At 46.8% G+C, this 26,771-nt stretch overlaps 1 protein-coding gene across 10 annotated transcripts in view; it reads left to right on the plus strand.

Annotated features, from left to right (window-relative positions):
* The window catches only part of furinb (furin (paired basic amino acid cleaving enzyme) b), a 54,624-nt gene that overhangs the window by 8,833 nt on the left and 19,020 nt on the right, over positions 1-26,771 (plus strand). For 6 of the 10 annotated variants that reach the window (XM_029153119.3, XM_029153118.2, XM_055509918.1 and 3 more), the window contains exons 3-7: positions 15,605-15,703; positions 19,244-19,397; positions 19,981-20,076; positions 21,227-21,355; positions 21,475-21,551. In XM_029153119.3, the coding sequence (XP_029008952.1) occupies positions 15,605-15,703; positions 19,244-19,397; positions 19,981-20,076; positions 21,227-21,355; positions 21,475-21,551 (555 nt within the window). The remainder of the gene's footprint in view (positions 1-15,604; positions 15,704-19,243; positions 19,398-19,980; positions 20,077-21,226; positions 21,356-21,474; positions 21,552-26,771) is intronic. The other 4 variants (XM_029153126.2, XM_029153124.3, XM_055509919.1 and 1 more) reach the window with 1 other exon arrangement.

A 26,771-nucleotide genomic window follows, 5' to 3' on the forward strand; every position in this document is an offset into this window, starting at 1 on the left:
CAGTTCAATTTGATTCAAATGAGCTGTACTGGCATGAAATGCAACAAAATAAATACATAAAATCCGTGTCGCTCTCTCTCTCTCCCTGTCTGCATGGGCTGCTGATCTGTGGGGACCGTACTGTTTAGTTTTATTACTAAAGAAGTTACACTAATGCTTTTACGGGTGTACAAGGCCAGTTTGTTTGGTGGAGCGTGATTATTTTAAATTTGAATGTATTTTGTAAAGCGAGGTCTCTCGGAGCGGCTGGTTATATCAGACGGCGCCACCGCTTTTGTCTTTTTCATGTGCCTCAAGTGCAATTGGAAAAGCGTGTGTGTGTGTGTGTGTGTGTGTGTGTGTGTCAGCTCATTTGTTGGCTAGCTGATGTTTTTGTCCTCATTTTAATGTAATAGTTTATTAAAAGAAACATAAAATCCTCCTCCTTTTTCTTTTCCAGTGCATATTTATTCTCAGATGCTTAAATCCCTGCACTTCAAAACTCCAGGCTCCCTCGTGAACCTATACCACGCCGTTGTGCAGCGCGCAGATAGGCAGCGCCTGCACCTGCAGTATTTGCTGTCTTCTTTTTCTCTCTGGAGTTTGAAGAGAAAATAAGGAGAGGCTCTGAGCGAGAGCTGTGAAGCCTCGCCGGCAATAACGAGTCTCAATAGAAAAAGTCTACAGAGGTGATAATATATTATAATGGCACCATGCGATTATTTTAAGAAGGATTAGGATCCTGTCAGCAGGAACCAGATTTTTTTTTCAATGCAGTTGCAGTCATTTGTTTTTCTTTTTTCCCCTTGTTCTTTTTTTCCATAGGTGAATATTTCTTCTCACTGCAGTCTCAGAGTCTCACCTGAGTCTCTGTCTTATCTTTAACGTAAACAAACATTGATATTCAGATTTTCATTCATTTATTTGGGGGGTGTTACTGGTCCTAATGCAAAAATTGTGCCATGTTACAGTAGAAAAATAATGTCGAGTAAAGAACCTGTTGTGCAGCAACAAGCAAACATCATAGCGCACACATACTTTATTTTGACGTTTGCTAAATAGAGTTATCTCTGCTGAACCATATGCAGCATTGCTTTCAGCGTGTTTACATCATCAACTTGTTTTTGACTTGTGGGATTATCCTGCTAATTTATTCGTCATTATTAATTCAAAATATTGCTATACAGTATATGCATTTATTGACTCATGCCCTCACAACACTGTCTCCTTTCCAGTTTCATTAAGCTGCAAGAAGTGATTTTCCCCCAACCTCACTCATTTCAAGAGCACGATGCCCCATATTCAGTCATAAACATCCTCTTTGTTCTTGCTTTCATGCTCGTTTCTTGCCAGCTTTTCCGCCTTATTGGTTGTAGTGTTCCAACCACACATCGTGGCCTATAGGGCAACTTGTCACTTCTCTAAACCACTAGTGGCACATTTATTTTAATATAAGTAGTTTTATTTTGAAAGACACCATTTAAAGAGAGTTCGTATTCATTACAGCAGCACCACTAGAATATTTTTGTGCTACACTTCTGAATTTGAGTCGCACGGTACCTTTTCAAATTCCAAATAACACTGAATGGTCATTTTACAGCTTGAGTTTTGTCAGCTCACTTTTTCCAAACTGCTTGGCTTCATTGCTTTTGGTCCATTAATAGTGAAACCTGGAATAATAAAAGATAACTGAAAAGAAAAAAGTAATCTCTCTTCTTTATAATGGCTTGATTATTTCTTTCAAGCCATATCTTTATCTTAGCAGCAAGAAAATGCTTTTTTATCAAGTCTTCTGAAATATTGACCTGAGATTTTACTTGTAAAAGTATGTAAACATACATTAATGACGCCAGATCTTGAAAACATGAAAAATACTCAAATCAAAGGAAATATAATAGAAAGAAACATAAATGTTGAAATAATGCTGTATCAATATTGAATTGTGTTTATAATAAGAAGTACAGTGTTTCGTTACTACACATTACACTTCTCTTTAAATCTGGAGCTTTGTAACTGTTAACGTTCCATTCCTCCACTGTGTCATCCATGCGTTTGGCTGTGTGATGCTTCCGTCAGGCTTGGGCTCTGGGGCAACCTGGTGCTCCTGCTCACTCTTCACAACCCTTCTGCAAAGCCTGTGGCTGCCTGCCCACTGCCTCACCAGTCTGCAGCCTGTTTCGGCATCAGGTTGCCATGGAGAAAATTACCAGAGTATAATTTCCAGCAGATTGACTCCCATTGTTGAGAGGGGGCTTTTTTTTGCATGCTTCTTTTTGTTTTATACCTTCTATTTATTTACCTTTCCTTCTTTGAGAGCGTTCAGGCAATAAATATATTATCTGCAGAGGTTTAGTACATTTATTTATTTTTGTTAAAGGTGTTTGAGGCATTTGACCGTAATGTTGTGTAGAATCCAGTAGGAATATTTGCTTTTCAGTCCTCTTATTTACTTTTGGGGACCTTTTTGCTATTTGAACCCATTTAATCTCATGACTTCTTCCATCTTTTTTTTTTTTTTCATTGAAGCTTTTCACCTTCTACAGTCGTCTTACAGGCGTCCTCTGCTCCTTTTCTTTTTCCCTCAGCATCTGCTTCATGTCAGGGCTCCAGTTGCTTCTCTGAATCGAGTGCACCTTCTCATCCCAGAGTTGTTTCTCATTTAAATGCACCACTTCATTATGTGAAGCCCACAGTCACGGACCTTTTTAGCTGTTTCCAAAAATGTCTCCTATAAACGGGCTGGTGCGGTGCCAGAGATCTGCAAAAATATTACTGAAAAGGTACTGAAAACTGTGTTTTATAACGCAAGCATGTTTGACCTATAAAGCGCCGACTCTGGTTTGGTCCAACGCAAACAGCAGCACTCTAGTAACAAGTTTCCATCCAGCCTTTGGACAGATAGATGGCTAGAGAGGAGGTTGTTGTTATAGTGGAATAGGTGGCTGGATGACTTTAAAACCAGACGGTATTGATCAAGTGTGTGTGGAAAAGGATTAAGTCTATCAAAGTCTGCTCTCTGTTCCTCTGAGATATGGAAGCAGCCATGCGTGTGGACTGTCTGCCTTTATTCGGGTCTCCTCTCTTCAGGGGAGGCTTTTTAAAACTACTCACATTCACAATCTGCCCATTATTGACTCCGGGTGGCTTGAGTAAGTCCAGGATGGAACTTGACTTTTGTAATCCATTAACCTCCTTTTCAGATGTTTTCTGAGATTCTACTACGTAAATATTCTTCTCAACTCTTGCAAGTTGCACCTTTTTTTGTCGTGAGCAAACGTTTCTGTCCGGGAGCCTGTAGGCGCTGCATGCGGGTATACTGTACCTCACGTATTATTTGTGTGACAGAGCCGCCACAGAGCACAACAGTTAAAACACGAGCTGCGTGACTTGCAGTCAAAAATGTTTTGCTGCAGCAGCTCGGGCTTGTGAAACCCATCACCTCAGACGTCTACAGACAGCTCCCCGTTTACGGAAGCAGGGTCTCTGTATTGCTTGTAACAAAGATCCATTTGTTGGCACCGGCTCAGTTATGAATCACGCCAAGGCATTGATCCACCAGGAGAAAATGACTCTTCAGGAATAATCGATGTGAAACGCTTTGACCTGCAATAAAACGGACATAACAAATGACCTAGAGCTTTGCCAGGACTGAAACTGTAAACCAGCACCGCCACCGCGGTCTCTCACCCCATGAGTGTCGCTGCCGCTGTCAGCAGTCTTTATGTTGAGACCGCTGCTCATAGTGCAGCAACCCTTGGTTCAAAAATAAAAAAATAAACTGTTACTCAATTATTCAATTAATTTGTACTAATAAGAATAATCCCTCCTGGGGGGGGATTAGGTTGAATAATTAATTTTGAACTCCTGTCAAGCCAGCAATCAACACAAGCATTCCTGCTATCCTGCAGTGGTTTCAGAGTCTGGGAGCTCATTGCTTATGCTCACAAACGCACACAAACCTTGAGTCAGCCCTGGGCTCGCCACGCGGGGAATAACCTCCACTCCTGTATGCCAAAAAACCCAGGATTGTTCAAGCAGTACGGGCTAAGAGGTTAGCTTATCCGCCTCAGCCTGTGGCTTAGTCACTGCTCAGCCACGATTTTCTTCCCGGGGTAAACATAGTAAAAATCAAAGGACGTTTCCATTCTCCTGCCTTCCGTTTTTTTTTTTTGGTGCCAGGGTCCCAGTCCTCGCTTTCAGAGAATAATATTAGGAGTTTAATATGTGTGGGTACCGAGGTGGTTATAAATGAAAATAGGAATTAGAAATAAAACGATATTGGGGGAATTGTTAGCCAGAGGTGCAAGTGAAAGATCAGATTAGTTCTCAGCCAGTATTACATTCTACAGGGAGGCCGGTGCGACGCCTCCGTTTATTCTACATCCACCACAGCCCGATATAGCGAAGGCAGCAAGTGTAAAAGCAATAAGTAATTTGACTGTGACTGAGGAGACACGTTATTAAGATGTTATTAGTTTGTTCTGCTGTGCGGCCAGACTCTGTCGGTTTTCATGAAACGTCTCATATTTCTGGGTAACTCACAGCCTACTGTATTCTGTTATAGGTTGTTTTTGAATTTCATATCCTGTTGGACTCCAATATAATGTGCGGTATTATTTTTTTTAAAACATGCAACTAATCAATTTTGCATTAATATCCTAAAGCCCCATGAAGAGTAAATCAGAACTTCTTTAGTTAATTGTGATTAAAGAGAATTATGAACAGAATTTCAATGTGTTTTATGATTGAATGTCTGCACTGCATTCAATATGAGTTTTCTTTTAATTTGAGAAGCTATTGATTAAAACCCCCACAGGAGTGATGAAATATGCTAGTTAAAAATGTATTTTACCCCTGGTTTCAGAAATCCATTGCTCTACTAGTTTCAGTCTGATGCCAGTGGGCTAATTCTACTTAATGGCATGGAGCCTCCACAAGTATCGCCTCGGAAACCGCTTCATGGTCAATGGACATCAAGTTCACTGGATGACACAAATTATCAGCTCAACTTTAATATGTCGGAGCCAAATGAGTCATCCAACTTCACAATTGCTCCAGAAGAAATGTGGGTTACCACTCAGACCATTTTAACTACGGGCGTCTACTGTGCCTGTTAGTTGGGATTTTTTACGGCGTGTCACGGGAGACCGTTGCCTAAAGCAAGGAGCAGCATATCATCCCTTCTAATTTAACTTCGGGGGGTTTAATGATAGAGAAGCAAAAAGTCATTGACATTCAATTCAGTGCTACTTCGCTGTGGGAGCATACAAATGCCTCTCCTGTTGCTGTATATCAGAAACTGTCTGGAAAAGAAAGAAGAATGAATTTATTTACCATTAACAAGTAAAAGACAAATCCAAGGAAATCTGTAATCAGCCAGCAGGGATTTCCTCAAGATTTATTATCGTACATTTCTTGGTCCCGTGATCCATAAGCCATTTTTTCTCCCTATCCTAAAGAACCATCTGCAAGAGCGATATGATGCAAGAATGGGTTGTTTAGAGCAACACGTACTTTGTGCTCCCATGAAAGCAAAGATGTGACCTTTTGAGGAAAAGGAGAATAAGGAAGTAAAAGGTCTGTGAGGCGAGTGATACAAGAGGTGCCCTCTCTGGAGCATGGCACTTGATCAATGGCAGGATGATGTGATATAGCAAGAGACAGGACAGAATGATAGTGGCATAACAAAGCAGATGGGCTTCCTGACTGGTTTATAGTGGACATCATACATAGATTATGTATACATGAAGACCATTAGTTACTCTATGTCTAGACAAGACACTAACATGGTCCAGTGACTGGACTCTTATATTTTATTTATGTAGACTTCTTGTTTTTTGAATCACAGTCTGAGCAATTTTTGCAATTTGTGGCTAATGATCCATGTGGAGCCATTAGAGCGTCGGTCTGATGGGGTCCGGGGTTGTGTGGGTGCCGTGCAGCCCTTCACCCGGGGGTGGGAGCAGTGTGTAGCGAACACGGCCCGATCGCGCTCAGCCTGAATAATGCACAGAGTGTCCGTCACGTGGAAATAATAGCGTTCACAGGCGAGAACGAACGCGGGGTACTTAAGCAGCGTTTGCTGCCGTCCTGATTCTCTCGTTAGAATTCCTGGTCGGCGGAGACGGAGCGCGGTGCCGGATGAGCGCTTTTCTCCACCACGGCAATGATGCAAGGTCCCTTCAAGGTGTTTTCTGTAAAACAAAGTGGACGTGAAAGAATGGAGCCGTTGATCCAGAACTTAGCAAGGACCTTTTGGTTCAAGTCCACCCTCATGGAGTGCGTGGCTGTTATTTATAGTTTGTTGGGCTTGTCCTGGAGGGAAGGACTCACATGATTTGTTTATCAAATGCAGAAACCTCATGGCTCACGAGACCCTTTTCTGTCATGCAGATCGCCTGTACCTCTGCACCAAAGCCATGTGAAACTGTTCCCTTATCTGCGATACAAGACTCTTAGGTTTATCAGTATATATTTCGGGGTTTTGCTGAGGAGTAATGCACTGCTTGCTTTAGTGGCTCCTAATTAAGAGGTACGATAGCGAGCTCTATAAACTTCTGTAAGGGGAAAGACGCCTGCATTATTCATACGTACTATTTGTGTACGCTGGTAGCTATTGTAACCCCCTCTATCCCCCCATCATGCATCTGGCCTCCATCTGTGCTGCATTACGACGACAATGGAGGCTGCAGGCGATCCTGTGTCGCACGTCGTACAGTAGAAGTGATCGTACGCGTTGTGCCACTGAGGTATTACTCACCAAAGCAGATCATTCCTACGCGGCGTCCTCTAATGGCCTCACTGAACTCATTCTCGTGTGAGGACTGTGGTTCTAAGATGCGCACGGAGGCCGTCTGAAGCAGCTCTTATCCTGTTAATAGCTGCGTTGTTGTTGTTGGTTGGTTGTGTGAGAGAAAACTAAACACCTCAACGCCGTCTACAAAATGTTCTTTATGTAGAATTATGAGTTTGACGAGAGGACGTTTAGAACATGCCTAGAAGGGTTTGCAGCTCCAGTCCTGCCTGTTCTAGTCATATGATGCAGCTTAGGAGACTGCTGTAGCCGTTTATCATTGTTATGAAGCCTATCATGGGACCTTGCACACGAGTCTTTTCTAATAAGTGGTATGTTCTCTAATATTTTAAGCGCTGCCACACAAATATAAACCCACCACAGTCGATGTGAATGCCTGGTCCGGCTGTTTAAATGTGCCCTGTACGCTTTATTTTGCTTATATCTTCCCGAATCATGAAGAAAAATCTCTGCTTTACTCAATAATTTTTCAGCCTCTTTAAATTCTGCTGCTCCTTCACCTCGTGTTTCACCTTTAATCATTTAGTTCGTTCGTCCTTGCCTCTACTCATCACATGTAGTGTTTAGATGAAATGTCACGGCCTTGCATCACATGGGTTTTTCGCATTGAGTTGTACTATAGCTTCTAACTCTTAAGCAGACATGACTTTATAAACTTATCAACAACAGTCAGCCAATCGCCAGCTCTCCACATCCAGGTTGTACAGTACTGTAAGTGCAAATGAGGCAGGGGGACTGTGGAAGATGAAAAGTTAGATTCTGAGCCTTGAACCTATGTGTGCAAAATTCTGTAGCCCAAATGGGTTCAGGTCTGTATATGTATTTTTTTAAGATGAAGCACATTTATAGAGGTACTGCATGTCTGGCAGTCACCACGCATTCCGAGTGCAGCAGCATTTACTGGCAATAAAACATCAGTTTTAGTCAGAGGTTTTCAAATTGAAAGTAGGGAATTACGGGTGTTTAAAACCACATTGTTAGCGTTCTCCTTGGGTAGTGTTCCACGAAACGTGGAAAACGGGCTTGGTGTAGTTCCTGGAAAGGTTGTTACGGTGTGGACTGTGCCTCCATCCTTTACAGAATTCCAGCAGATGGAGGGATGCGTGGACGTCTTATTTTTGATGCTATCTCAGCAGGTAGAGCCTGGACTTAATCTTGACACCCAGATTGCGGTGTGCCCCTGACTTTCCAATCTTGAAACACACCTGCAGTCCTGTATGTTTGACTTACTGCTGGTAGGATTATTATAACACCATTTTATAGCACCTCGGGGAAATACTACAAATATAGAACACTTTACTTCCTGGACTGGGCACAGCTCAGGGTCCTGTAAAAACATGCGGTCATTGGCGATATGTCCACATGCCTTAATCTGTCAGGGTTTATACCCAGTTTACAGTGAGCGCCTCCGAAGGCGCGGATGGTTTTAATAACGGTCTCCACACGAGAAGGAGAATAAAATTTAAGCACGGAACGTGTCAGTATTAATAGGAGAAACCAGAAGAGGAGTCACTGGGGGGTGAGAGAAACACACAGAGAATAAAGGAATTAAACTGACAAGAGATGAATGGAAGTGGAAGTGGAATCTATTTACTTCAGCTCCCAGAAAACTAGGGTGACAGAGCCTGACAGAGACTGTCCTGGGACTAGAGAATTCAGCATAGGTGATGTGTGTGTGTGGAGGGGGGGGTTATTCTTCACAGATGAATAATCCAGCAGCGCCGGAGAATCCCAGAGCATCTCAGCGGGCCGGTGTCTGCGGAGGGAACCGGAGGGGACAGCGGCGGGTCGGACTAGTCTCTGGACTGACCCCGGCACGCAGGCGGAGGCGCGAGGGTGTTGTTTCCTCCGCGACTCGCCAGGTTTAGGCGAAGGCGTCTGACGGTTCTTCTCTCCGGGGCTCCGGGGGGGGGGGTTGGCTTTATGGAGCCGGGTTGCATCTCCTCGCCTCGTGTCGGAAAGTGCCGACAGCTTCCATTTTCCCGAGCCGAGCCCTTGAAGTGAAGGGCACATAGCAAGCGGAGGACGTTCTGCACATTTTGGTTTCGCCGGTCCATCACTGCTTCTCCCCGAGTTACCGATTTTGAGTCTGTGACAGATCAATAGGACGACCCTTGTGCTTTATGTACTGGAGTTACTGCACGAAGAAGCAGCAGGTGTTTAAAGCCTTGGTAAAGTGTTGAGACTAAGTTATATATCAGCATTAATAAGTGGCAGAAAAGCAGAGGTTTTTTTTTAGTGTTAAGTGCAGCGTATGTGAGCTTTTCACTTCAGATCACAATACCTTTTAAATTGTATGACATGGGAATCAGGGTGACATGCAGCCTCCAGGCATGAGCTAAAGGCCAGCAGCACAGGCTGTACCTGCATCTTTGAATACCAACACTGCAATAGGCTCCGTGTTCCAGGAGATATTTAGCCGTTTTTCTTTGTAATTCATTCTCCAGCAGGATTTTCTTTGCCCTCTCCGTCATTTGCATAACGCTACGCTTCATTGCTTAGCCTGTTTTATTATTATTTTTTTTTGGGATACACTCAACACGCTGGTGCATTTGTTTCCTTCCTTTAGATCTAAGGCGCACTTATCCTGTTCAAAAAGGGCTGCTTGCTCCCTTTCCCTCCTTGTGGGCCCGAATCTCCGTCTCGGTCGTTCTTAGGAGAAGGTTCTTCGCGACAGCGCTTTTAGTGATGAGCGTGCGAATTCATCCTTTGTCCCGCGTTTCCCTCCTGCTTTCCTCTTTGTCTCAACATCCTTCTTAGTGAATGCTAACAGCGGCCTGGCTTCCTCCTCTGGGCTTGTCAGGCCACTGCTCTGTGACATCAGAGCAGGTTAACAGTGTGGTTACTGATAATACAAGCACAAGGGCAACGCAGCCCCGGTGCCGTGCTGCAGCTCCGGAACAAGCGGTGGATCCAACTCTGTCTCGATTCCATGAATATTCAGTGCTCTGGGGAAGCGTAGTTAAAGTTAGGCATTTACTAATTTGGTTAGCAACCATTACAGGGCTTTTAGATATTACAGTAGAATGAGCCTAGTGGGATCCAACTCAAATTAAAGAGGCAGAGAGTGGTGGAGGAGTCTCTCTCTCCTCTCTCTCGCTCACTCTCACACAGCCACGTCACACACTTTTATCTGCCTTAGTCTACCTGTCTCAAGGCCATAGCTCAAAGTGTGTGTGTGTGTGTGTGCGCATGTGTGTGTGCAGATGTGCCAGCTGCTCCGAACGTCGCTGTTTGTGAGTTCGGGGTTGCAGGCCAGTGTATCAGTGGCACTCTGAGCAAGCTTTGGCTGAGTGATGATGAAGCCTTTCTTGTGTGTGTGTGTGTGTGTGTGTGTGTGTGTGTGTGTGTGTGTGTGTGTGTGTGTGTGTGTGTGTGTGTGTGTGTGTGTGTGTGTGTGTGTGTGTGTGTGCGTGTGTGTGTGCGTGTGTGTGCGTGCGTGCGTGTGTGCGAGTTTTATAGTTAAGTCCCCCGCTCAGTTTCTTATCTGTTCTTTGAGGAATCACACAGCACAGATAAGCTACATCAGGAATGCCACTTTTATGCCTGCACCCAACGCACCGGCTTCATACAGCGGGGCCGTTTAATTTTCTGCCCTAATCTAACAGCGAAGTTACTGCATCAAAGCAAGAGATACGGTGTAAATGGAGCATGTTTTATTTCGCCATGCGATCATGGACGGGGAGGTGGTCACTGATTGGGTTTACAGTAGGCCTATGGTGGCGGACGTGTTCCAGGCTAGTTTTATGGTAATATTAGCCAAAGGCCAGGCTTCAGTAGGAGTCTGTGCCTCCGGCGTCCTTTGCGACACATCTCTCTTGACGTCGGTTTTATGCAGAGTTTTCCACCTTCTCCAGTTATCTGATCTTCTGTGATGTGTTTCTTTCTCTTGCCTCGCTTTCATTTCCCATCACTTATTTCATAAGCAGCCGTGTTTTACACTCCCAGAATAGCTGGACGAGCCATAACACACAATCTCTTTGCCTTAATGCCTTTGTGCCGTCCCTGTAACTGCGTGAATAACTCTCCTTTGGTCTTTATTTAAGTGAGTTTATCCGGTTTTCGCACCTTTCATGTCGCCTCTGTCTTGTTGCTGCGCTGCAGCTGCGAGGACGTCTTCCCAAATAGTTTGCCAAGTCTTTGCCATTGAGCCACGTAATTAGCAAAAACTGTTATTGTGGCTCGGTTTTTCCCAAGACAACTAGTCCCCGGAGCTGGTGAATGGAGGCGGCCGACTTGCAAAATTAGAGCTAAGATGCAAACAAATAATTACCTTTTATTTGAAAACACTCAATTAGCCTGTGTTTTAGACTAAAATAATGAGCTTCTCACACTAAGTGGAGCCCTGGAGTTTCAGCTGTAATTAGTCCAGAACACAGCGGCCCAGCGCCTCAGTGGACACCAACAATGACTGTTTCCTTCTAGTTTATCATCTGCTGTGTGTGTGTATAAAGCGTAAGCAGCAAAGAGGGTCTATTTCTGTAGGGTTTTGGATTGATGTGCGTTTTGTGTGACTAAGCAACACGAATAAAAGCTAAGGCAACATATAAAAGGGAGAAGCAGGAGTGGAGAAAGGGTGGGTTGTGTGGTAATCAATGAGCTCTGCTGTGTGCTGACATTTTTGCCTCAGATGTGCAACAGAAGCCGCTTCTGATTGCTTTCCTATTGTACAACGAGAGCCAAAGAGCATTTTGTTTATTTCGGTGCGTCTCGGACACATTCAGCCGCCTAATGTGGCCTCGACCATTAAGGTCGGTGTAATTTTAAATTGGCGCGCTCATTATTTGCCGTGTTATGTTTCCTCGAGTTCTGCTTTGATTGACACCAATCCCAAAAAGATGGATTTGCCTCTGGACGCTTTGCCACATTGAGGCGTCTTTCCTCAACCAAAGGTCGGTCGACACCAGCGTGGTGGTGGTGGTGGTGGCGGTGGCGGTGCTTGAAAGTTCCTGACCTCTTTGGAGTTTTCTCCGTTGCTGCGTAATTATGACACACATACAGTAGTTTTTTTAGATTCGAACTCCACAGTATAAAAACTGAACCGAATTAAACAGTTGGGAAAACTACCTGAATTATTTATGTGTTGTTGGCTTCCTCGCCCGATCTTTCCGTGCATTCAGCAACCGGCGCCAGGCGCTACGCCCCTGATTACGACTACCCGGTTACCCTAGAGCCTCCTCTCTGCTGCACCATTACACCAACCCGGCTCGGTTTGATTCCTGCTGCTCAGCCTCTCCTCTGCCTGTCAGTCACACTGAGTAGAGCAGCCCTGGTCCTCAAGGTCCAGCCTGCTGGGTTTTTTCGGCATCCCTGCCCAACCCGCTGCTGATTTCCTGCATCAGTGTGTTCAGTCAATCAGAAGATGGAAGATGCGGCTCAGATGAGGGGAGGACGGGTTGGGATCAGAAATTAACGTCGCAACACGCCTACAAGCCTGTGCTGTCAGTTTGGCACCAATGTAGTGAAGAGTCAGATGTGTAATGTTTTGTCTGATTGGTTTAATTGGGTTGCCTTTATATAGTTTTGGAACACTGTGTCTTATTGTACCAGTCAACTGTACCCACCAGATTCTCTACAGCCTCTGTTGACTTTTCTAGAGTTTTATCTCAGTGATAATAAAAAATTTAGATTATATTGTGCCTTTTCCACCATCCTGAAAAAAAAGATCTTTTTAGACACAATTCTCAACAAGTGCACTGGATAATGTTATCCCCTCTAGTCTGACAGAAGTCGAATGAAAACTTTCTCCGGGTTTCACATGCAGCCGCAACGTTGGAGAGTTGCCTAAACTTTCCGCAGCAATGTGAACCACCATTAGGTCACAGGCTAGTGGAGGCTCGCTGCATTTCTCTTTTCAGCACCACTGATCTGAAGCCAATCCCTCCTGGCCAATATTGACTGAACAACTGTGGCCGCAGGTGACTAGAGACCAAAGCAGCCACCGCACGAGGCCCCGGAACAGGACACCGACGGATACGAGACGCGGGGAAACACAGGATGACGTTACTTCCAGTCACCTTGAAGTCTTAACAGCCCCTCCGGCTGATCGCGTCAGCAGATAGCTTGGAATCCTCAGCGGAGTATAGCGAAAGTAATCCGAGTACGACCCCTGATATACAGCATGCCGCAGTAAACACCGCCTCGCTTTCATTGTTGCGTTGTTGCGCCGAGCGGTGGGTAGAGAAAACAGGATAGGTGACGGAATATTAGAGGAATGAAACCCAAAGTAAAACACTGATGCGGTGAGTGGGCTGAGGAGCTGGTGAAACATCAGAGTGCAACTAGTTGATGCTGCTTTGATGCTTCACATAGCTCTTGGAAAGCTTTTGATAAGCAATCTTAATGTCAGTTGCACTCTAGCTCAACCGACGTGTAAACTCCCACATCCGTCTGTCTCACACAAGTGCACACTCGCATGAGTTCAACGTGGCTGGAATCACAAGCTTGAAATACTTGACATTTACATCAGATGAACCCAATTTAGACAAACCTCTTTATAAATAACGTCAGGTTAAAAACCGGTGCAGGTTTCAACTCGGAGGGACTCCAAGGAAAGACGGTGAAAAGGTGAGAGGGTTCAGTCTGTGTTGCATCTCTGTGGATGGTCCCTCTGTGAATCACCCAGAGTTTCAACTCTTGGTGACATTTTTCCCTAATACAAACTCAGATGAGTTTTCACTGTTCACTGGAAGCAACCAAATCCCGAAACCTTCAAGCTCGAAGTCACCATGGAATAAAAAATGCAACGGCTCTTTTTGGCGGCGTCGTTAGTGAGACGCACGTCAAGAAACGCACGGCTCCTCGGCCCATTTTAGTTCGTCAAAGCAAGTTTGGTGCAAAGCAGCTGAAGCAGGGGCCATGCAGGATATCAACCAGTGGCACAGTGTAAAGGGCAGTATGCATTTAATGCAGACTCAGAGCGCGCTGGCAGGGTGACTAATGACCCGCATTGCTCTCAATTATTATCGCTGGCACGCACGCACACACACACACACACACACACACACGCTATATGATTCATACCGGTTCCGACTTCGGAGGGGCATGACTCAGCCGCGCTCATGGGCGGCCGGGCCACACCAACATTTCTATCTCCATTTCAATTTCCTGAGACCCGTCGACTCGGGGGTCCAAATGAGGACATCGGCTCTCCAGCACATAGGCCCGTCCCATCGAAAAACCACCCCGGCGAAGCAAATTAGCTTTGTGCTCTCCTGCAATCAGTGTGAAAGTGGGCCTCATTAATTCCTTGACTCATATCTTTTATCACACGTCGGTCTTGCCTCCCTCAATCAGAGGCCGTTTCCCTGTTTGCACGGCTCGGGCTTCTCCATTAGGATCGTGCCTCTGCAAAGTGAGCCGGTGATTGTGTAATCTAACTAATGATGTCACGGAGTGAGCTCACAGGCAGGTTTTCTGGCGTCGTATCACATTTATCCTTCTGCCCGTTTTAGACTACGCTGCAGAAAAACAATTCGATAAATGTTTTGATGCCGATCGCTTATTTTCCAATTTGACTTTTGCAAAGCTGCCTCACCGAAGCTATTCATATCTGCCCTCGGCTGCGTCTGACACAGGCTTCATAGGATAAATATTTTGCATAATTGAAGACAGTGTGTTCACTTACTCTATGTGAAAGTCATTGTACCGCGCGATATTTGACAAGTCAAGTCAAGTTGAGCTGTCTGGCACCAGGCTGCCGGCCTTTCATCAGCGCCGCCGGACCGGACCCCAGAGCTTCAGCTTCCGTGTGGTCGGCTCGACGGGCAGCGGGCGGCCCCGGGAGGGCCTCCCGTGCTGCTGCGTCTGCTCTTCTCCATCCTCGCACACATCCATCCTGCCTGGTCGACCTGTCAAACCCTGCATCCCTCCCCCTTCCTCCCCTCTTCCTCCGCTCCACTGGGCTCGTGAAGGTGAGCCAGTCCCCGGTGGCGCTACAGTACAGATTGCAATGCTTCCTCATGAAATGGAGGCTTCTCTCCTGTGAATACCCGTGCTAAGAGTGGCTTGGCTGCTTCTCGGCTGCTCCTTTTCCTCCCTGCTTTTTTTTTTTTTTTTTTTTTTTGCTGTTTTTCCTTTTAACGTTATGTGATTTACTCCATGCCCGCTCTCAAACTCGTCCTTGACCATGAGCAGGGGGAGGCGCAGGCCTCGCTGTGTGTCACGTAAGAGCAAGGCTGACAAAAAGAAAGCACTCCCTGAGGTTTTAGGCCCGTTCAGTGACAGCTGTCTCCAAATCACTTGTTGTTAAAATCTTGTGGGAGGCAACGCACACTGGTACAAGGAATAGTGATGTAGAGTGACCTCACAGTAACTGGAACATGAGGCTAATCATTTTTGATGGTGTCCATCTAGAGTTAAGACATTTTTGGGTGATTGCCTTGCTCTGTGTGTGTGTGTGTGTGTGTGTGTGTGTGTGTGTGTGTGTGTGTGTGTGTGTGTGTGTGTGTGTGTGTGTGTGTGTGTGTGTGTGTGTGTGTGTGTGTGTGTTGAATGGCATGCAGCCTCATTAAAGGATAGACACGTACAACTATGAATACTAATGTAAGATGTTGTTACTTGCAGCCATTAAACCTCACTAAAACATGTTTGCTGTGTAGAAAGCCCTAAGCTGCAAAGCCCGGGAAAAATCCTCATCCCCAGCCTCCCAGTTGTAATAAGACGACTCTGGCCTCTCATATTATACAGCATGTCGCTTGCTGTACTGTCCAATCTCGCACCTGTGGCAAATATAGTCACAGCCCAAAATGCAGTAATGCGTGTGTTACCTGCAGGTGAACCTAACAGGCCCCTCTCTCTGTGATCCTGCAGGTTTTTGGAGATTATTATCACTTCAGGCATCACGCTGTGGAGAAAAGAGCTTTGTCTGGCCACCAGGGGATGCACATCAGACTGCAACAAGAACCACAGGTAAGACTGTTGTCAGCTCTCACACAACTCAGCCATGCAACCAAAGGCCAAAAGACAGATTGGATTAGATGCAGAGGGTGTGCGTATCGCAAGAGGAACGGATGCCCGCGTCAGCGACAGCTTGTCAAACTCTATCTTTTGCAGTCGGTGCAGGTCCTCCCATCTGTCCCTACACCAATCCAAGAAACTGCACGGCTGTAAATATGCAAAAATCAATCCTCCCCAAACAACACAACAGCTGGGGCGTCTCCGTGCTCAGCCTCGCTCCTCCAGCCTCGTACCCCTCATGTTAACTACACAGGAAGCTGCCATCCGTCAGCGTCGCACCCAAAAGCAGGAGCAGGTTCCATCCCTGAATGATCAGCCTTAACAAGCCTGGACATCTGGATTTGAATCTGCCCACAGCCAAACCACCAATTTGTCCCTGGCATACGATGGCTTTGCCTTCTCTCCTTTCTGTGCGCAGCATTGAGTCCGTGTCGAAATTTGAACCAGACGATTTCAGGGACTGGCAGTACAGGGAGCATCATTTGTGTTTTAATGTTCTTGGATTTCACGGACAGACTACTTTTAAATCTTTATTGCAGCTAAATATACCCCAACCTGCACATCAACGTGGGCTGCCTCTCGCTCCTTGGAGAAGTAAAAATAATGTTAAATATCTTTAAAATGCATCTTATTCTTCAGTCTGTAGGAAGAAAGTAATTAGCTGTGAAATTTAGTGTTACTCCTCTGTCTTTTGAAAGCAGCAGCAGTTTCTTTTTTTATGTAACCGCTATAAAATTTAATTTTCCTCTTTACACAATATGGAATGAATGAACAAATAAGAAATGCAGAGAAAGCGCTGTATAGACAAATATACCTTTCAAGTCAAGTTAATTTCCTTTCAGTTTGTGTGTGTGCGGTGCCCAACGTGCGACAAATATAAAGGTTAGTGTGGTAAACTTTAGAATGTCATAACCTTTTGCGAGCTGTGTTCGTGGGCTTTGCCGCATTTATTCACACCTGAACTGAGAAGAACAAAAGTGCTACTAAGGCTTTGAGTGTGAAAAACGCTACAACGGTTCCAGTAACAACGCAGGAATCCCTCGCTAATCACAGCCTCAACGTGTAGGAAAAGTTAAAAAAAAATATTTTGTTTACAGAATTTAGCTGTTTTAATGTTTCCACCAAACCCAACAACACGTCTTTTCCATTTTTGAACTAGAGGCGGTGGTAATCACAGCTATATTGAAGCAGTTTAAGAGTTACCTGGCTTGTGCTAAAAAAGGAGCGGTTGCAGAGCGAGAACAGACGCCGGCCATCTGTCGCGGTTTACGCCTGCCAACGTGCAGCCCAAGGCCCCTGTCCAGCGTTTAGTCCTAACCGAGGTGGCTGAACAGGGGACTGATGTGGGCTGACAGGAGCCCTGAGACACGGTCACATCCGCCGAGGCCCGTGGGGTCAGGGGTCAAGCCCAAAGGACGTCAGCGGGGCTCACACAGCACATGGGTGCATCACATCACGAGGAGCGATTAAGGGAACGGACCAATAACGAGGCTCAAGTGTTTCCAAGAAGTGGCTGAGAATGCGAGGTATTCAGACGATGCCGGTGGTTGTTGCGAGGAGACTGTGTAGCGTTCAGCTATGATAAATGAGGCGCAGAGCGCCGGCAAGCAGCGGCGGCAGCAGGGATAGAGAGGAAAGACACACCTGACGAAAAAGATTTCATCTCGCTGCTTCGTCTCACTGTCTGAAGCTCAGTAACTCGCGCTGACGCGGCAGTTGATCTTCCAGCAGCGGCCTGTGGTGAAGGCGCAACAGTTTGCCTCTAGGCGCCCTCCGCCCACGCAACCAAACGTAGACCAGACCTCAGGCGGGGCACGGCCGCTGCCAGAGCGCGCCGCAGCGGAAAACCACCGCGTCGGCGCTCTGGTTCGTGTGCCGGGTGTCACCGCGGCCACGGAATGTTAAAAGGCTCCGCTTCACCTGCTTCAAAGTAAACAGAACACACAAAACGGTTGGATTTGGATTAGTCCGGGCGAGGGTCTGAGCTCGTTACAGAGGTTCCTCCCTGTAATCCAGCTGCTCTGCCTCACATTAGCCACATTGTCTCCCTGCCTCTGCTCCGCGGTGCTAACACGCTGCTTATTGCCGGCGCCTGAATAACCGCGCTGTGGCGGGATGACAGTGTCATCTGCATAAGCTTTGTGTGCCGTCGCCTCTCCGCACCCCACACCTTCCCTGCTGGATTGAATCCATTTGCTTCGCGCCGGCTGTGTTCGGTTTCCTGCAAACCTCCGCGTTCCGCTTTGATGCGTGCACTTAACCATATTTTTGCCCCCTCCATCTTCACCTCCTTCACCTTTTTCCCCCCACGGCGCGTCCGTTACGCGCGTAGAATGAACCCGGGGTTCGGCTCAGGCTCGAAAACCGAGGCGGATCTCGCGGACCATCTGTGCAGCCAAATCCGCTCGGAGACAGTGCAATCAATTTATCAAACAGCTGTTGAACAAGCGGAAAACAAACTTGGCCGTGTAATCTGTCGTAGGCTGACTGAAGTCCCATGTTTGTCCCAATTAACATTATTTGTGGATAGATTACCAGACTTATCCTTTAAAAGATCTCATCTCCATTTCATTACACAGTGGAGGCAGATTAAGGCATAGGACCATCCCTTCACCAGTCTCTGCGCTACAACAGCAGCGTGGCTGCGCCTCAGTCATCAAACAGAAAAACCCTCAGGACACCGAGCAAGTGATGGAACAAATACTTTATTGCTCAAGTGGAGAGCTTGTTTCTGCCTGATGATTGCTTCTTTATCTGGCTATATGTGTCCTTGTCTCCGACCTCAGAGCTTAATTTTCCCTAAACTCTAGCAATCAAGCTTAATAATGGGGAGAAGTATTTGCAAATTTCAAATGATATTTAGTAAATTCTCATATTTACAAAAAGCACTGTTACAGTATTTATTCTACAGTTAACAGTGTGCACATCATCTGTTTCATCTACACATCTGGTTCTAACTGGAATGTGCAGACCTGCGGTCAGGTCATGGGCTGTTCTGAAAGTAATGAATTATGATGAATGGAAATGAGTCCAGGGTCACTTGAATAAGGTTAATGGCTTCATTTTCTAAGGCGGAATCGCCAGCTTAGGTTAGAGAAACACCCCCTCAGGTAGCAGCTCTGGACATTTTCATCTAGGCCAAGAGCACGTAATCATGAAATCACAGCCACAAGTGATGACAGAAAGACCTAAGATACTTGAGAGACAAGTGTTACTTTGAGGATCTGCCAGACGTTGTGAAGAACATTTTGGATCTTAGCTTCTTTTCTCAAATCGAGGCAAATCAAGAGTGGGATTTTGAGCTTTGCCTCATTCCACTGAAACCCGGCAAATGATGCATTTGTCACAATTACAATGTCTCTGCTGTGATTTAACTTTCTCGACTAACTCAATTTATAGTTGCTTTTATTTAATTAGAAGAGAGTTTATTGTGTATTAGGGCAATGCGTCTGGCGCTTCACACTACATCAGCCTTTCTCTGTTTCCTAACAGGTTCACTACTCCTTGTTTGGATCTCATAAAGTTTTATGATATCGAGGCGCGGCAGCAATGTTGGTTTGCTCGTCCAAGATTTATAGTGCTGTACCTCTCCATCTGCAGGAAAGCACTGCACAGACATTTACTGGTTGTGTCTCCCGACTTCAAAGTAAGGACCTCACAAAAACGCACACGCTGCCTTTAATTTATCAGGTGTTTCCTTTTTGAGACGACATTGTGCATTAAGATTATAAAGTGTGACGGATGTGGCCTGGATTTCGCACATGAGTCAACTGACCACGCATTGATGGTTCTTACAGAACTGAATGGGCCTCGGAGCTCAGTGGGGTGTTGCAACCAGCATGTGGAGAGACTCTGTACGATGTTATTGCGTGTTTGTTTGTTTGTCTGTTTATCTGGGCTGCTTCTGAAACCGAGCTGTATCTCTGTGTGGACTTGTTTCGGTCTCCCACCCCAGACGAACCGCTACGTTTCCCAGCAGCCTTCAGGGCTTTAAATGCCCTTACTGTGGCATGATGTACATCAGCCACTTACCGGCTCTATCTCAGGAATGAAAGAAAATTAGATCTGCTTCACGTTGCTGCCTCTCTTCCCACTTATTACTTTTGTGAGCCCAGCTGGGGCCCAGAGTCTGTGGAACACGGCGTTAATTTCTGAAATGAGACGCATTAGTGTTGGCACAGTGGCGCGTGTGTGTACAGTAAACTGTGTGTGTGTTGGTTTTCCCTCAGGTCATGTGGACGGAGCAGCAAGTAGTGAGGAAAAGGACGAGGAGGGACGTCTTCGAAGACCCAACAGACCCAGATTTCCCTAAGCAGTGGTACCTGGTGGGTGATGGGCTTTTTTATTTACTTAGCATTTTTTTTGACAAACACTAAAATCTACCTTCCAGCGATGACCTTCAGTTTGTTGCACAGAATAACTAATGCACTTTTATTTTTTGTATGCGGTTCCAAATGCCACTTGTCTGACCTGCGCTGACGATAACTGGAGTGGCAGAAGTCATTAGTTCCTTCATAGTCAGCCAGGCTACCACAAATTGATTGGCCGTCTTTAGTTGCACCACTAACACGAGCTTTCCGGAGAAAAACATCTAATGCAGTGGGTCCTAGAGAGTCCAAATGAGCATCGGCACAGGTCCGCTGTCTCTGCAGCTGCTTCATTATGTACAGCTTCTCCCAAAGCTTTAGTTTGCTTTAATCCTCCATTTTTATTTTAAATATATGCATGGAACCTTCATCACTGCAACAAAACCTCCATCGCTGCCATAGATTAATGACAACGCCGACGCTCCCGAGCATAAATCACCAGCGACGGGGATCCGTTCAGCATCAGACCTCTAATCATGTGATGATTTAAATCCCTCTCCAGCGAGCCAGCGACGGTTTGGCTCCTGCACCAGCAGTTCCCTCCTCCTTTAGTGATTCCTTCAGACGGCACTGAAGCAAACACTTACCTGTTAAACGCTCGGTACCGCTGGGTGTGGGCCGCTCACTTGTAGGACTTGGAGTGCTTTGTCCTACGTAGCGCTGGCTGGCAGGAGCGCGGCCCCGTGGAGTAAAATCACAACGCGCAGCAGCCGCCGCTTCCATTCATCCGTCTGTCTGTTTATTCGCAACTCTCTCTTTCATCCCGGGTGTTGACTTGTGTTCAAACCTCTCGCTGCGCACGTTTTCCATTATTCATCCAGACCACGCGTTACCGCGCCGCATCCCCGGCTCGCCACCCACCCAAAGGTTGCCGACTGCTATTTTTCTCTGTGCCGGCGGTAAACTCTCCGCGCCGTGGTTTCTGGCTTCCAACAGGTTGCGCCTCCTGGGCGCCGCGTCGGCATCGGACTCTCCGTGTTCGTGATCCACCTCTGATCTTTTCTGTGTCGAGCGTTTCTGCTTTTCGTTTTGAAGTGAAGGTCTTTGCAGATGACTTAAGCAGTGTTCCGGAATTGACAGCTCTATAAAAAGCCTGTGTCTCTTCCAGTCCGCCCCGACGCATCAAGACCTGAACACCAAAGTCGCCTGGGCCCAAGGCTACACAGGGAAAGGCGTGGTAGTCACCATCCTGGACGACGGCATTGAGAAGGACCACCCCGACCTCGTCAGCAACTATGTAAGTCCAATACACCGTTAGAAAGTGGGCTCCCATTCCTGAGCAGCACTTACAGTTCTGAGATGGACGATGATATCGTGAGAACAGAAGACATGGAAGTCTTTTCACGTCTCTCCAAGGATCCTGAGGCCAGCTACGATGTCAACGACGGGGACAGCGACCCCCAGCCACGATACACGCAGCGGAATGAGAACAGGTATGTTTGGCTCTAAGAGCAGCTCCGGGATGGAGGAGCCATCTTAATTACCTTAAAATGGGGTTTCAGACTCAATGGAAATTTAGAGAAGATGCACATGCATGACTCATTTAAGTGTAAACACAGGGAAGCACAATTGAAAAAAAAGGACAAATTCGTTTATAAATTTAAGACATGGGAATTTCCTTTTATTGCTTTTCACTCGGCCTTTGGCCGCTGTAAGTGTTGAGCGGGCAGCACTTCCAACGCTGCATTTAAATCCAGGAGGCAATTATAAAGCGTTTTGACAGTGCTGCTGCAGCCAATCCACAAAGTCTTGACTGATTGTTCCCTTTTTCCTGCCTCAGTTCACCAGGCAGCCGCTGTGGCTGTGTTTCAGCATCCACCCCGTTCAGCCACTTTGTCACTTGTTTGTCGCCGGTACAACGCTTGTTTACTTGCTCTCGGTGATTCATGCTTTTCACTCGCGGTCGCTGGCGATCGCATTAAAACACGTTTGCCCCAGTTTAACGATGGAGCGGCGAAGCGGTGGCGGCAACTCCTAAACCTTCAGCCCCCCCGTCCCTCAGACGCTATGGTTCTCTGCCCCTGAAGCAGGCGAGAAGCCGCATCCCTTTTCTGAAACGCGCCACAGGATTTGTCTCGACTCGCTATCTTTCTGGGACGACTGCCACTAAGCCTTTATTGTAGTTGTTTGCTATTTGTTTTTCCTCTGTATTTTAGTTTCACGGCGTGGCGTCCGCTCGACTGTGCTTAACAAGTTTTCATGAAATCGCCGGGACTCGGGGAAGCGTTGGTGCACAGGCGCCCTGATTTGAGCGTTTGTGGGGTTTATCTCTCTAAGCCGCTTCTGTTAGGCACGTGGCCATATTTGTTTTTCTGTGCTCATCGAAAGGAATTATCATTTCATCTACAGTATTTATTTATCTTGGAGGAGGCTCGGCGTCAGCAGGTTTGAGCGCGGAGGCCTCGCTGCCTGTCCTTGCCGACAGCCCGAGCAGCCATGCAGAGCGACTCCAGCCCTTCCTGTCAGTGTAAAGTAGATCGCACTCTGTTCTGCTGATGGAACAAAGCACTACTGGAGGGGATTACTCCCCGCCTGTGGTTCACTTCAGCTATTACTGCAACATGCTATTACTTCAGAGAGGCACTCGCGCAGCACACGTAATAAAAACACAGAGACAAAGGCCACAGCTTGGCCCTCACGCAACACCCTGCTAACCATGTCTGTGGGATTCCTGAAGTAATTATCCCGGACTGGATCAATTTATGGGCGTGAAATAAAACAGCATCGCAGCATATACACTGTGGTGCTACGGTGTTTGCAGTGACCTATGGACAAATTATATCCAATAAGTTATGTAAATGGGCACGGAGCAACATGAGCTGATGCTGAATCAGGCCCTCAGCCCCCTCACAATGAGATTATATGAATATATTCATGGACTAAGCAAAAGCAAAAGGAAATTGGAGGCGGCCATGCTCCATAGCCGTGAAGGCCAGTTCGTTTGTACTGATGACACGCAAGGCTGATTCTTGAATTCTCATATCTCGGGTTTTCTTGCATAAAGATGCTTCGTGCACTCGAGTGAGGATTGAAGGCTGGTCATAGCCGGGCCAAGTAGGTTATCTAAGTGTGCTCCATCATCATTCTCTCCCTGCTTTGTTCCTCCTCTCCGTGCTAATGTCAGGGGGACGCGGCTATTGGGGTCAGGCTGAAGATGGCGTCGGTAACCTATGGAGAGCGCCGAATGCTAGAAAATTCAGCCGCGCGAATTTCATTAGCACAACTCATAGAAGGAATCTGAAGGATGCATGGCCTCCACTTGCCTGAATCCATTCCCTACTATTTCATGCATACTTCTCTGTATCCTGCGGGACCCCTGGGGGCGACGTGAGGGTCAGTCAGTGGTATTAAAGCCTTTGTCACACGAGGACAGGACCTTGTCCTGTTTCAAAGGTCCCCAAGGGCTCAGTGAACGAATGTAAGTCGCAGCTTCATCCCACCTGGCAACACAGAAGGAGTCTTTGTCCACCACATGTAAAGCATGTGCTTTCAGAGGGGCTTCTTCGTCTGCCCTTTACACTTTGATTAGCACCAAAGCACATGAATTGAAATCACAGAGACCTGTGTCTTCTAAATGGGCGGATTGATCTTCTTTTTTTACGGCTCATCATAAAATCAGATCCATGTAACGGATGTTTGGACTGTGAAGCAGTAATACTGAATCATCGCTGGGCCTGTTTCAACACATAAACGATGCATTTTTTATAAATGTAATAACGGTTGTTTGTGTGAGGAGTGGCCACTTTATCAGACACATTCATATTCCACATTCAACTGCAGTACAACAGCTCCGCTAATTTATTCCGTCTGTGTTTTCCTCAAGTTAATTATTGAGGTCAAAGTGAAAGATGGACATTATATGTGACATGGGGGGAAATTAATATCTCCATCCCTTTTAACTGTTAGTTTATGGGGAGAACTCTTCACAGGGGATTATTAATTGCAAGTCACATGTCTGCATGAGGACTAAGGCGCAGTTGCAACAGGCTTTCATTAAATAATGATGGGCAGTCTATGTGTCCTTTATGTCCTTCAGTACGAACCAATCTATCTACACGTCAACATGAAAGTGACTTAACCTCAAGGCCTGGACGCTGAAGGAAGATGTAGCAGTTAATGCGAAGGCTGGCATTAAAAGACTCCAAAAAAAGGGGGTTTGTGCACTTTTCCTCAACTTATCAAATTGCTTTCTCCGACCATGAAAGCGCTGACTCGGCACAACGACACTGGAGACGTACGTGTGCGGCAGCCAGTGGCTGCGGAACACGCTGGTTTAATTTGATGAACGTTTGAAATTCTTCTGACATCAGTCAAAGTTGAGCCGGCATCTCCTCAAGAAGTAAAGCCGCTTTTTACAAGTTACATAAACAAAACTCGAACTCTGCGTTCGATTCTGCTGTTTAAATGTTGGACTTCATTGTCAACATGAATATCTTTTTACGCGCTGTGCGTGTCGCGCTGCACTAGAATGAGAGAAGAGGCACCTCGGCCCAATTGAAATTCAGGCCGCGATTCCATAAAAAGAAAATGGCAAGGGGTTTAAATATTGTCTTCAGGCGCTGTGTCCTTGGCCAAACGCTTCAAGAGAAGTGGCGTCTGAGGCCCGAGCCGAGTTTCCAGCAATACAATATGAATGCAAATGAGAAACCTGGCCTGTGTTCTGCAAATACAACCCCCCACCGCTGTACATATGCCGCATGCATATCTGAGGCTGTGTTCGGGAAGTAACCCTGAGTCGACGAGGGGGTGACGCAGGACGCGCCAGGCCGGAGGAGAGCACAAATCAATGACGGCAGCCTCCTCCTGTGTGTGTGTGTGTGTGTGTGTGTGTGTGTGTGTGTGTGTGTGTGTGTGTGTGTGTGTGTGTGTGTGTCTCAATGATGGCAGCCTCCTACTGTGTGTGTGTGTGTGTGTGTGTGTGTGTGTGTGTGTGTGTGTGTGTGTGTCTCAATGATGGCAGCCTCCTACTGTGTGTGTGTGTGTGTGTGTGTGTGTGTGTGTGTGTGTGTGTGTGTGTGTGTGTGTGTGTGTGTGTGTGTGTGTGTGTGTGTGTGTGTGTGTGACACAGCAGGGTCGCTCCTGTTTCGCTTACGACGCCTTTCAGCAGGCGGCTTCGTGCCGAATCAGCATTCCTCAAGCGCCGGCGTTCACGCGTGGTTCTCGACTTCGAGGGAGCGGAGGTATTTTTAAATCGGCGCGTCTCAGAAAGTGCGGTGAAACAAGGCAAGTGTGCCGACGGCGAGCGCGGAGCGGATTGACTTCAGCCGGATGGAGGGCTAATGTAAAGCCCAGTTATGAGACTTCATTTGTCAGTCTGAGCCCACAGACTTAGGTGGACGCTTGGCAGCGCGAATAGAGGAAGAACAATAGCAGAATGAGAGAAGACGCTGCTGCGGACGTCAAGCGTCTCGTATGAATGGACGGCCTGCGTTGTTACAGTGTGCCCAGTCACAATTACTGTTTACAAAGCTGCCATCCTCCGTCAAGCCCGTATAATGCTACGCGGCTTCCTCTCGTCTAGTGTTTTCTACGGCACGGCTTGCTGGTTCACCAGGCAGCTTGGCAGTTTGGGGAGGTGACGTTGACGTGGACTATACTTATAAAGCTGTTGTTACCCCCCACCCCCACCCCCCCCCCACCCCCCACCCCCCCCCCCCCCCCCCCCCAGCCCCCACTCCGTCTGCTTTGCTGATTTTTCGTTTCGTTGTGATTGACTGTCGCTGTAACATTTCCACATTCCTCCGAGTTCTAATCAGTCAGATTGGACGCGGCGGTCGGATCACCTGGAGCCACTAACGACCCCCTGCTCTGTCGACCGGATGCTGATGCACGTTGAAGCAGCTGCCTCCGTTCAGTAGTTAAGGGCTTCCACGCGTTTGTTACTTCCTCCAATCAATGTGCTTTTGTTTCTAACTTCACTTTTATCGTTTCGCCGACTCACCAAGTTCCTTCGCGTCGCCTCCTCGTTGCTTTTATTATAACACGCGTTCGGGCAGCGAGCACTTCAAACACAATAGGCCCGTTAAAGAGTTTATTTGCTTTGCCGCCATCGGGCTCCACAGCAGAGTAATAATACGGTTAGTAACGAGTGGCACAGCTCATACCACGTTGCTTGCATCGATTTCTCGCCCCCGTCTCGTTTTTTTTTTTTTTTTTCCCATCCCCTGCACAAGCACACGAGTCTCCTCTCACGTATAGACATGCATCAGAAGGGCTGGAGACTCCAAATTGCCTGTAGGTAGCTGCCAGGCATGTTCATGAGGGCTGATGACAGACTGACAACTTTGTCATACTTTTTCCCCACCGTCCATCACATCCTAATATATGGAGTCACATAACAAAATATGGAATTTACAACACATCTGATTATGGTTTTGCTTGCAAACAGCAGCCTTGTGTTCAGTCTCACAATGAAGAGATCTCCACTGTAGCCATTCGAACACACCTGCCTGAGGCCACTGCTGAGCTAAGCTGAGCACAAAATAGTCTAATCCTTTGGCAGCTCCTGTGGACGGACCCTATTCAGTCCCTCTAAAAACAGACAGAAACCCGAGGAGCGGTGCCAAGTCACAGATCCCACAGTTTAACCCAGTACTGGTTGGACACCAGTCACGCCGGATGATATGAAGCTCGGTGCCCAGTAAAGCACAACA

This window comes from Betta splendens, chromosome 6 (assembly GCF_900634795.4).
Source record: "Betta splendens chromosome 6, fBetSpl5.4, whole genome shotgun sequence".
Classification (NCBI taxonomy): domain Eukaryota; kingdom Metazoa; phylum Chordata; class Actinopteri; order Anabantiformes; family Osphronemidae; genus Betta; species Betta splendens.